The sequence below is a fragment of the Pyrus communis genome, chromosome 6 (assembly GCF_041283825.1).
Source record: "Pyrus communis isolate YQ-2024b chromosome 6, ASM4128382v1, whole genome shotgun sequence".
NCBI lineage: Eukaryota > Viridiplantae > Streptophyta > Magnoliopsida > Rosales > Rosaceae > Pyrus > Pyrus communis.
This window is the reverse complement of record NC_142570.1, coordinates 4,767,445-4,780,050: the sequence shown is the minus strand read 5'-3', so window position 1 is coordinate 4,780,050 and position 12,606 is coordinate 4,767,445. Positions and strand designations below refer to the sequence as shown.

At 38.1% G+C, this 12,606-nt stretch overlaps 1 protein-coding gene across 1 annotated transcript; it reads left to right on the top strand.

Annotated features, from left to right (window-relative positions):
- Positions 1-10,285: 10,285 nt before the first annotated feature.
- LOC148696142 (phenylacetaldehyde oxime monooxygenase CYP71AN24-like) lies at positions 10,286-12,606 on the top strand. The gene is made up of 2 exons (XM_088695483.1): positions 10,286-11,394; positions 11,798-12,606. Exons 1-2 carry the CDS (start codon positions 10,462-10,464, stop codon positions 12,416-12,418), a joined length of 1,554 nt encoding a protein of 517 aa, XP_088551609.1. The 5' UTR covers positions 10,286-10,461; the 3' UTR covers positions 12,419-12,606.

Sequence of the window (12,606 nt, the reverse complement as noted above, 5' to 3'; positions counted from 1 at the left end):
CGCCTCCTACAAGGCCAAGACGGTAGATGGGGGAGAGTACAGCCCCTCGGGAAACTGACCAAGAAGGCTGTAGAGATGTACGAGGGTGACCCCGATTATAAGTTGTTACATGACCATGTTACCGATGTTTTTGTGAAGCGCTTGGAGTCAGATATTCAAAAATTGAAGGGACAATTCAAGCATGATTACCTTAAATATTATGTGCGTGAAGACATCGATGATGATAGTGATGGTGATGATGATCAGAAGTATGCCGAAATAACCCATGCTGCAGACTGCTTCCTTACCGGAAACCATGATGAATCCCGTGCTCCACGGGCCACTTTGCTGTGGGAAAGCGTTGCGCGGAAGGTTTTCCCACCAGCATCATATGCGGAGGAATACAAGGAAGACTACGAGAGCAGAGTTGTAGACCGGCTGAGGAAAGAGGTTTTGGCTCCCTTATACAAGTACTCCTGTAGTGGCTACAACGGCTGGAAGAGCTGGGAGGTTAAGGAGGAGAAAGGACAAGTTTCGTTCAAGGATATTTGGGACAGGGAAAAAGGTTGGAAAGTTGACCGGCAGAACCATGTCATGGAAGCAGCCATCTCCGGCAAAGAGTATCAAAGTCTCGTTGTTGTGGACTGATTGATCCATCACAGTCATATTCAACATCTATTTCCAAGTCATTTTTTAGAGTATCTTTTTCTTTTCACCCTTTGTGGTTTACGTGATGTAATAAGGGTCCCAGATATATTTTGAATTAATGGATTTCTGTTTTCTTTGCAATGTTTTTCTCTCGTAGGTTTCAATCCTTTGGTGTCAAGGAATGGATAGTCACTGAGTTCTTTGCAGTGTTTTCTGCTATAATGATTGAATGATACTCCATCTTCTTCCTTAATGATATGGTCTCAAAGTATAAATTGTAGCAGTTGCTTGTTTGCCTAGACTCTTTGATGCATTTCAACTAACACTTTGCCAATGCCACCATATATCCTAGGCTAACTTGTTGACCAAACAATATATCTTGACTATCTGTGGCCGAACCTTGGATGAGTTCAAGTTATGGGAGAAAACAGGTTTTCCTTCAAATCACTGCTGCACTATACAAGTGCACATTACCATATAATGGATACACTATTTGTAACCTAATAGAAAAAGGGGGAACCCCCAATCTGAGTACTACAAACGCGTTCCCGTAAAATGTGATTATTCTATCGAGAAACAGGATTAGTGTTTTATGGAGAGATTCTTGTATGCGGACTGTCGTATGTAGTAGCTGATAGGAGCATATTCATGCGACTTAAATGGCTTGTTCTCGTGCATTTACGTTATGTTTCTTTAGTTATTTTAGTACTTTAAGCTATTTTCGTGTGTTTGTAGGTCGAAAGGGCTAAAGGAGCAAAAAGATACATTTTGGAGACTTTTGGAGCACTTTTGGGCTAAGGATGGATAGCTTATGCTTGGAGCCAAAGTGTTGGACGAAATTGAAAACCTAATTGAAGACCAAAGTGTTGGAACCTTGTTCCCTTTAGTTTTAGGACATTTAAACCTTTCCTATATCCTTAGTCGTGCATAACATTCCAACATTCCACTCCTTCATTCACCACTTATCATATCATACACTTATCTTATCATCACCACTTATCATATCATACACTTATCTTATCATCACCACATATCATTCATTTATTACTTATCATATCATTCATTCATCTACATATTAATAACCACATATCATTCATTTATTACTTATCATATCATTCATTCATCTACATATCAATAACCACTTATCTTATCATTCACTTATCACTCAACATATCATTCACTTATCACTTATCTTATCATACACTTATCACTTATCATACTCATAATCATCTACACATTTCAACCATTTAAACATATGCACATTCACTCACATGCACACCCACCTCTTTCCACCTAATCCACATGCTTTCACACTAAAACACATGCACATTCACCCTAAACTACAAACTTGCACATGCTTTCCCATTTCATTATTCATTCACTTTGCACCACCAATTCACCCACATACACTCATCATCATCCAACCTAATTCACATGCAAAACCTCTAGCCCAATCAACAACCCTTAGCCACATGCATTCACATGCATCACCACCTTCTCCATCTTTATTCCACATGCATTCATCATAATTCACCCTAGCTACCACCATTCACACACACATGCACTTACTCTTTCATCATTGCACCACCATTCACACACACATGCACTTACTCTTTCATCATTGCACCACCAATTCAACACATGCATTTCCACCTTCCTACTTCATCATTTCATCCACATGCACTCTCAATCATAACAACCACATTCACTCTTAAACAATCACCCACATATTCTCCCATTCCCCCTATAAAAACCCATGCATTCATACACAAAAATCACATCTCATTTTCATTCACATCTCACACACAACACTTCCATTCCATTGTACATACCACAACACATCCAATCTTCCCTTTGCCGTGAGTCTCCCCTATAATCCAAACACCATCCTTCCATTTCCACCACTCCTCATCCATTTCCATAAATCCCCAAACCATTCACACCATCAAACTATCCTTAGACCTTATGCCACAACAAAGAGGAAGAAAAGAGTGCCTAAACGTTCATACAATTCAATTTTGAGTTGTTGGAATGTTTAGGTGTTTCTTTGATTTCAAAGTTTAAATTCAATGCTCTTTGTTTTGTACGAATGAGGAATGGAAGAGAAGAGTGCCTAAACGTTCATACAATTCAAGTTTGAGTTGTTGGAATGTTTAGGTGTTTCTTTGATTCTCTTTATTTTGTACGTATAAGGAACTAAACCCCCTTAGCTAGGGGGTGATTCGAAATAAATGTTTATGCTTGCATTTTGATTTGATTACTTCTAATTGCGTTTCATAAGTTGTGAATTCAATTTGTTTAACCGTTTGATTGATAACTTATTTATGTATGTTTATTAAGAATGCGCGCTTAATTTTCATGCATGAATATGACGCTAGAATATAAGTGAGTTTCACCTAATCGTTACGAACTTATATTCATAAGTAGTGGAGGTTGCTTATAAACAATCGCGTTAAACGAATTCTTGGCATAAGTTTCATGCGTATTCCATAGTAACGAATGCCTCGTCAACACTTATAATCTTCATAGAGCGTAATGATTCCTGCTTGTATCTCTATTATGCAATCATGTAGGGGACTTGTGGGGAATGTTTTGGGTTGTCGTATGCAATCATCCAATTCAATAACGTTAGGAAGATTTGAAGGTTAATTAGTGCATCACGGTTAACTTGGGGTGTTGAGAATTCATAATTTATCGAAAGGCAATTGGAAATCGTTTTATTATGCAAGTGTAACATATGTGGAGATGAACCCCGTAGATAACTTTCCATCCATTCAATTCCATCAATTTGTTCTTTCTTTTTGTGTTTTTGTTTTCATGTTTAATTTAACTTGTTGTTCAATTATGTTAAACATGTGAAACTAATTTCTTTTTAGTTAGAGGCGAATTTGAAGCCATGGACATATGTTGGTTATGATTTGATTTACTCCAGTTATGAATTCATGAACTTTAGATGTGGGTTACTTTTCTGTTTTGATGAAGAACTTGTTTATGTATGTGGGTTGAGGGTCGACACTTAATTTGCATGCATAAACTTGAGGCTAGGATATAAGGGAATTTCACCTAATCGTTATGAACTTATATTCATGAGTAGTAAAGATCGCTAGTCACGATTGTGTTTAGTAAACCCTAGGCTGGATTAACATGCGTATTCCATAGTTATGAATGCCTAGTCGATGTTTATGATTTCCGTTGAACTTAATGATCTTTGTTGAATGTCTCTATCATGCGTATTCCATGTTAGGGACTTTGATTAAGAATAATTTGGTTGTAATGCGTATCCCATTCAATCCAATGAATCTAGGGAAATCTGAAAGTTAGTTTAAGCGAACATAATTAACTTGGAGCATTGTCATTCATCGTTTGTTGAAGTCATAACTGGGAGTCAAATTATATGCTTATGTTCATGTGTGGATAAGGAACCCTCTAACTAGTTTATCATCATTCTTCGTTTTACATTCTGTTTTGTTTCCAAGTTTTTGTTTTGTTTTCAATTCTCGTCAAAACTCAATCCCCCTTTACTTTATTGTTCTTTAGTTAGAATCTGTTTAGTTTATGTTTTAAAGTATTTTTGAATTCTTTGAGTCTAGTATAGTGTTCTATTTTGTGTTTTTACGTTTTTGAGTCAAATCCAAGTGATTAACAATCCCTCCTAATCCCCGGTCCAGAACGATCCCTACTTATACATATACTACAATTAACAAAAAGAGGGTTAATTTGTGTGCGTATAAATCCCGCATCAGTAGCTAGGTTGAAACGGTTCAAGTTTGTTAATAACCTTGTAGATGAAGGTGTGATAAAGTTTATGACGAGAAAAAGATTTATAGTTTAAGTATCATGATGCAAAAAACAGATAATAATTGACACACAAAAAAAAAAAGCCATAAATCAAGTATTATGACGCGTTTTTGCGTCATTTAAGGGCATGGTATCGTGCTGGAAGTTATACCTAAAGCTAGAAATGACGAACATGAAATGGTGACGGAACTAGGTTTAAGAACCGAAAAAAAAAAAAAAAAAAATGGATCAATGGCCAGGACTTTGAATTTAACGTCCCATTTGTTGCCCTGCTGCATTCAACTTTGGGTTTCCAGCAGTTGAATATATATGCGATTGCCTTTCCAAGCCAACCTTTTGTATACTGGTTTGATTGGAAGCCGGCTAGTCATGACAATGCATCCCCCTCCTCCATACTAATTTAATATGCTCTTTTTTGCATTCCTTTTCATCAACGATAATCTACATTAAATGCATCCCCCTTCTCCATGAAAATTCAAACTTGAGAGCAAATTGGAACCAAAACAAACTTTAATGTATACACTGGTGTATGCTTAAAGTCGAAGATCTCGTTGGTCTTGTAAGTGGTTGAAAAACTACGATTGCAATTTTCTTTAGGAAGTCGCATAGCAGTGAAGCTTAACAGACAAAGAAAACGGTGAAAAAGAAGAGAGACTTACTTGTCTTTGCTCTCCTTCAGGAAGACGGAAATTGCCGGTTTGGCTAGTCCAACCAAGAAAAAACATTGAACTTTTTGGGCGGACTCTTTAATCCACACTACAACAAATAAAAATGTTCTCCATATTGATATATGATGCTAAATCGAGACCAACATAAAGAGGGCTGCTCGTTGGCTTTTCAAGACAAATCATAGGAATACCTTTACTTTATTACAGCCTGATTAATGCGCTAAGCGCACTTCTATGGCCCTTTGTCGAGCTAGAGTTTCTTTCTGAGAATGTGCCCTTATCTTCACTAGTAGATTGGCAAACCTATTGTGAACTCAATTCCCTAAACTACCTAAGCAATCTTACAATTGTGTAAGTCTACGTTATATCACTTCACTCACTTCAGTTTCACCAAAATGATAACTAACTTGTCCCACCAGAGTGCTGTCTAAAGCCATAGGCCATAAGCTGATGATCTCCTAGCGCAAAAGCCACTGATCAATAGTATACAAGCACCTCCGACACTTAATACTACATCTATATAAATAATGCTATTCTTTTTTCTTATAAGTGAGAAATTTTAAATTCGAATATTATAAATAACAAGTTCCATACCTATTTATTTCATCTCTCCTTACTATAAATATATTTAAAATAAATAATAAATAACAAAAATAACAACAGTAAACACCTCGAGCCTCCTTCCTCTCCTCCTCTACACCATATTTTGCTACCCGTAGACTGTAGTCCTTCTATGTCAATAAAACAAAACCTTATAAAATGATACATTATCATTTGTCAAGGTCTCCCTCATCTCTTTCATGCAGTTTTAACAAATATTATTATTTTCTTCTTCCTGTTTTCTCTTCTTTTACTATATATGAATAAGTATACAGAGGAGCAACAATGTCATTGTTTTGTTTTTTGAATAAACTATATTATCTAGTCATTGTTTTTTTTTTTTTAAACAAATGATATTATCTACACTAAAAGAGAAAAAATGGGCAAAACATCACAATAAGCTAGTATTAATGTTAATCAAATTCGCCATTATTATAAAGTGAATATTATTAACGTCTCTCTCCCTCCCTCTAATTGTCTCAACACACCTTTCACACTTTCAATTCTCCGGCACTTAAATATCTCAACGGAATCGAGTTCAATCTCTTCGGATACTGATAGATCCTAACAAATTTCAAGGAAAAATGACCACACCAAATCCAATCGAATTTTGCAGATGACATTTTATCGCAGTGACAGAAGACAATAATGCACATATACTTTAGTACTGGTTCGATCCTCACTGATTTCCAACTCACTGATGCTAACATTTGTCACAAAAATAAAAAATAAAAAAATAAATAAAATCATGTTCCTATCTAATAGATAATCGTTGATAAAATAGTGATGCGGTCAATGTCAATTATCGTTAAAAGTCAAAGTTTTTCAAACATTTTTCATTAATTTTCTTAAAAAAATAATATCATTTTCAAATATTATTTTTTAAGTTGGATGTGATACACATGTGAAAAGTTTAGTAGGAAACCCGGAGGAAAAGGGCAAAATATAGAGATGCTAGCTAAGGCATATCCCTGCTACAAATTCAGATATTACAAAGAGAAATGCTAAGGAGACTTTTTCAAAAACGGAATTCTTCATGGACTTTTTGTTACTTTATATTTTTTGCACAATGTTTTATAATGTTGATATAAAAATTGACGTTAAACTATGAGATGGCAAAAAGTTCATAAAGAATCTCATTTTGAGATAATAGCTACCTTCCGAGTAACTGAGATATGAAAAATTTAATACACATACAAGGTGGTCCCCTTGTGTGGATGCAAAATCATCAATGCAATCCTAATAGTTGATAGAATAGGAAAATAAAAGGAAACAATCCCTCCTTTCTAGGGAGGAGGATCTCTTTTATTTGATTACTCAGTTTCCTCCCTAAGAAGACAAAAACAATGTATTTTAGGGTGGTTCTTTAGGCACCTTCACATCTACATCTACATCTACCTATATCAAGCACGTACACACAAGCAAGCTTGAATCTCATCATTTTATCATATAAATGTCATAATTAGAATGGTTGATTCTCGTTATTGTTGAATGAAAATCATTCATAAAAAAAAATTCATTTGATTTGGAGACCCGTTTGTCATCCGAATTTGATGAACCATCGACAGTTTTTGTATTAAGTAACATCATCACGATGAACTGTTAATTTATTTGATTCATATGGATGACTAAACGGGCTCCAAGCCAAATAAATATCTCTTCAGACGATCTCTAAATAATGATAAAGAGAATAAATACAGTAAAATAATATTTGGGAAGTATATTCCACTCGATTAATATTTGTACATATTATTTATTGTTTTATATTAATATTTAACCTTATCCTTATATTGTTATAAAGATATCGTATAATAATTCATATGTTAAATATTATATTATACTATGTATACTTAAGTGAGTATATACAGTGAAATACAGAGAAATAAATTTCTTAGCAAATTTTGTAAATCATATGACGTACTTGTTGATGATTGAATTATTACCTAAGTATTAATTAATGTACTTATTTATTACTAGTATTACACCATATAATTTACAAATTTTATCTTAAAAATTAGTCTATTTAACGTTACTCGTTATATGACACACCCCGACCGAGATCAGAACGTGCTCACCGTCACACGGAGGTGACGTAACCATGTGCACGTGCGGAAGCTAATAAAAGAGTAATATAAAAAGTACGAACAATTAAAACTAGCATACAAGGTACTAAAAACATGTGCTAGTGCAAGTGAGACGCTAAGTTCAGAGCATTAAGTCTACAGCAGTCCAAAGAAAAATGTTTCGACAATAGTACACCCGAGGGTGACCCTACGCTGGTGAGCGTTTGTCAGAAATGCCGGAAAAGTCCTCTGGGAAACCACCGAAACAGCTAAGCAACTAGAACCTGGAGGGGCGCAAAACAAAAGCGTGAGTGGGCAAAAACAAAGCTTTTCTAAAACCATTTAGTAAAATACGTTCTAACCCCTCGCCGTAAAACTTGTATACTTCCCAGAAAATAAACATATATACGTATGTATATAGATATGCCAATCATGCCCAAGAATATGCCATGTCAAAACCTCAGAATGAAATGCAAGTGCTCAGGTATAAATCATATCAACAACATATAGTCTGGCAGCCGGAGTCACCTAACGTGACCTGTACGGCTGCATATAGAGCTCAAATCTCAAACTCGATAACTGAACCTGCCCACGAGTCGGAACCACCTAAGGTGGTCTGTACGACAGGCCTGGGTGTAATACGTATATACGCTCTAGTGCTACGATCACGTGAAGGCTGTGCGAATAATCGTTGGTCACCTACGAGTCGGAACCACCTAATGTGGTCTGTACGACAGGATTGTGCACCTAACTTGGATCCAAGCTGAGCGTGTGGTGCGGGAGGTGAACATCACGTGAAGGACTGTGCCCTACTCTGGGCGGGAGCACTAACACCGGGGGTGCAGGTTATGAGCTCTCTAAGTATCTCAAACCACTACTGAAATATAAACATGAATAACACTTACCTGGCACTTACCTGCGCATCCACAGCACCCAATATGCATATGTATATATATATATATATATGCAACTACTAATGCAACCAACGATGCATGACTAACGATAATGTAATGCATGGCATATAACTGATAACCATTTAATCAATTTCTGGGAAAAATATAGTATATAGGTATATACGGAAAACCAAAAGCCCACTCACTGGTATGTGGAAGGGTTGTAGCCCCCCTGCCTCGAGTGACCACGCTCGTCATCGGGATACGTATCACCTATATGCGAAACAACTATAAAAACGTCAATTTTAAAGCACAAAACCAACTTCTCGTAATAACTTCTCATACATTTCTCAAATTGGACAAATGAATATACCAACGTGCTCTACACAACCTCAGGATCACACCCAAATTTTTAGAAAAATTTTCCACCGCCGCACGCGCCGGCTACGCGCAGGCACGTGCCTGGCACGCTGACGGCGTCAACTGACGCCGTAAGGAATATTCCGTCAGTTTTGATAGATTCCGTTAACGGCGTCAGGAATATTCCGTCAGACTTGACAGAATATTCCGTCTCCTTCCCCGGCGAACCTCCGGCGACGTCGCCGGCACCGGAAAACTGGAAAATCTTTAAAACATCCTAACTCCTTCATTTTTCAACCAATTTTCACGATTTTTGTACCAAAATGACGCCTAGAACTAGGAGAACATAAATATACCACTTTTAAGATTTAAAAATCGCGAGATCTCACCTGTCACCAAACTCCAAATCCGGCCAACTTCGAACACGGCGATCCCGATGTCCACTTCCGTCAAATGAGCTACTCCGAGACTCCTTGGGACCCCACTAAGCTAGCTACGAGCTTCAAATTTCATAAAACGTAAGAAATTAAGTTCGCATGAATAGTACCCCAAATGGGACCTTGTGAAATCAACGTGAAAACGGTGATAATCTTACCTGAAAATGGTACAGCTGCACTCCCCTCAACCTCACGAGCTCGACAGTGGTCTTGGTTCCCTCGATCTGCTAAGGTTTGATGGGTTTGGGGGTGTGTCCGTACGTTTGAAGGAAGAGGAAGGAATGGGAGCACGGGAGAGAGACAGGGAAAGGGACAGGGGATCTGGGAGAGTGACAGTGTGTGTGTGTGGCCCAACACATGCCACACCACACAAAACAACCAATAACGTAAAAAGAACGAACTAAGGGTAAAAATGTCTTTTCACACGTACGTTTTGATATTTTCGGGACGGGCTGTCACATTATATATATACTTAAAAAGGGGTGGAAGTGACCTTTTTACAAAGTCAGACAAACACTAATGCATATGCAATCTTAGTAGACAATAATCCAAATATAAAATTTTCATAAAATCTAGATTCTGTAGACCCTACAGTAATGCTTCATGGTGATGATACGTTATTACAGTAATGTATGAAGCATGACTAACATATGGAGGAAGGATTCTTTTAATGCAACTCTGCATGCTTTGCTTGCTTTTTTGAGTGCTTTTCCCAGCAGTTTTTTCAGGTCCCTTGCTTTTTGTTTCCTGTTTCCACTTTCCAGAGAACTTATGCACATGTGAATTCCAATGTAATTTTTTTACCGGATTTGGGATCCATATGATCCATGGAAAAGAAATGGAAGAAGATCAAATGGGGGTGTATGCATGGGAAATCCAACTACTTCTAAGCAATGATTAGTAATTTTGTCTTGGAAGTTCTAGACATTTGTGGCCTATATAAACCCAGTAAAACCCAGAAGTTTAAGCATTCAGACAAACCCAGCAAAACCCATTAACGAGAGCTAGAACAGCAATGGCTATTCTAGCACTTGTGTTTGAGCAGCTGCAGAAGAATGTCTTTCTTCTTCCTCTTATCGTACTTTCTGCATTCATTCTGTTTTCTCTTACTAAATCATCGTCCAATGGCGATGAGAAACGCAAACTCAAGTTACCACCTTCCCCACCAAGGTTGCCATTGATTGGAAACCTTCACCAGTTAGGTACATTCCCACACCAATCTCTCCATGCTCTCTCGAAAAAGTATGGCGATTTAATGCTAGTGCACTTTGGGAAAGTTCCGACTTTGATCGTTTCATCTGCAGAGATGGCCAAGGAGGTGATGAAGACGCAGGACATTGCTTTCTGTAGCCGGCCAAAAGCCACTGCTCCGGGAATATTGTTCTATGACGCTCATGATGTTGCGTTTGCTCCTTACGGAGAGTACTGGAGGCAAGTTCGGAAAATATGTGTTCTTGAGCTTCTGAGTCTTAAGAGGGTGTCACAGTTTCAGTACGCAAGGGTGGAAGAGGTTTCGGAGTTGGTCGAGAAGATTCGCAAAGCGTTGAGCCTCAATGGCGGGGGTCCTATTGTTCTGAGTGATCTGCTGGTGGCAACCTCCAACAACATTATCTGCAGGTGTATTCTCGGACAGAAGTTTGAGGGCGAGGAGAACAAGTGGTTTGGAGAGGTGACAAAAGATTTGATGTGCCAACTCATGAGTTTCAGTTTTACGGATTACTTTGGTCCGAGGATGAATTGGCTCGACCGTGCTAGAGGCCACATTAAACATTTGACATCGATTTGGTCCGAGTTTGACAAGTTTTTCGACAAGTTGATTGCCGAACATCAGGCGGCAGAGGAAGAAGGCAAGCCTCGCAAGAAGGATTTCGTGGATATTCTCCTCCAAGTTCAAAAGGAGGGCAATGACTTTGAGCTCAAAAGTGACCACCTCAAAGCACTTCTGCAGGTCCGTATATGTACTGGTTTGGTATTAAGGTGCTTTCATAAGAAGTGGGTATAAAAAAAATACTAAACTCAAAAAGATATTTGGTAAACACTTAAAAACAGCTTATTTTCACAGTTTTGGGTGAAAAAAAAGCTGAAAACGTGAAGCAACAAAAATGAGTCTATTCTCATAACACAGCAGAAGAAGTTTTTTTTTCAAAACACATCAATACTAAACCAGCCCGCCCTCCATAGCTCTCACTCATTCACTGTCTCTAACATTGATTATATACATATATGTTTGTGTGTGTGTCTCTCTCTCTCACTCATTCACTGTCTCTAACATTGATTATATACGTGTGTGTGTGTGTGTGTGTGTGTGTGTGGCTGAAGATTGACTTGGATTCTTAATTTTAAGATTTCAGGACATGTTTGTTGGAGGAAGTGATACTAGTTGGACTGCCATGATATGGTTGATGACAGAGCTTGCGAAAAATCCACGCGTGATGAAGAAAGTCCAGGAAGAGGTAAGAAGGGTGGTGGGGAACAAGGGATTTGTAGATGAGAATGTTGACATCCCCCAAATGGCCTACATGATATGTTGCATCAAAGAAAATATGAGAGTTCATCCTCCGGCGCCTCTTTTAGTTCCTCGCGAAACAAGTACAGAAGTGAAATTGGGAGGCTACAACATCCCTGCGAAAACACGAGTGTTTGTGAGCGCATACTCAGTACAAAGGGACCCCAAAGTCTGGGACAACCCCGATGAGTTTTACCCTGAGAGGTTCGAGGAGAAGTCTGTTGGTTTTGTAGGTCAGGAGTTTGAACTCATCCCATTCGGTGCTGGGAGAAGGGTGTGCCCTGGACTCGGCTTTGGGGTTGCTTCTGCCGAATATGTGCTTTCCAACCTTCTGTATTGGTTTGATTGGAAACTGCCTAGTGGTGGTAAGGAATTGGCCGAGACCATGGACACCGATGAAGTTTACGGACTCACAGTCCACAAGAAAGCTCCTCTTAACCTTATCCCGGTCCCATACAACCCTTGATCCCTCCATCGAGATCTGTCGTTCTTATATATGTTTTTTATTAATTTTGTTGGTTGTTTCTGTTGCACCTAAATTTGCATTAGCAATTCTGCAATTGACAATGGTGTAATCCTTGTAATGTCACCGTGTAGAAATTGTAGCAGAAACATTGTTTTTTTTTATAATAATACGTATTTCAGATGTCGTAA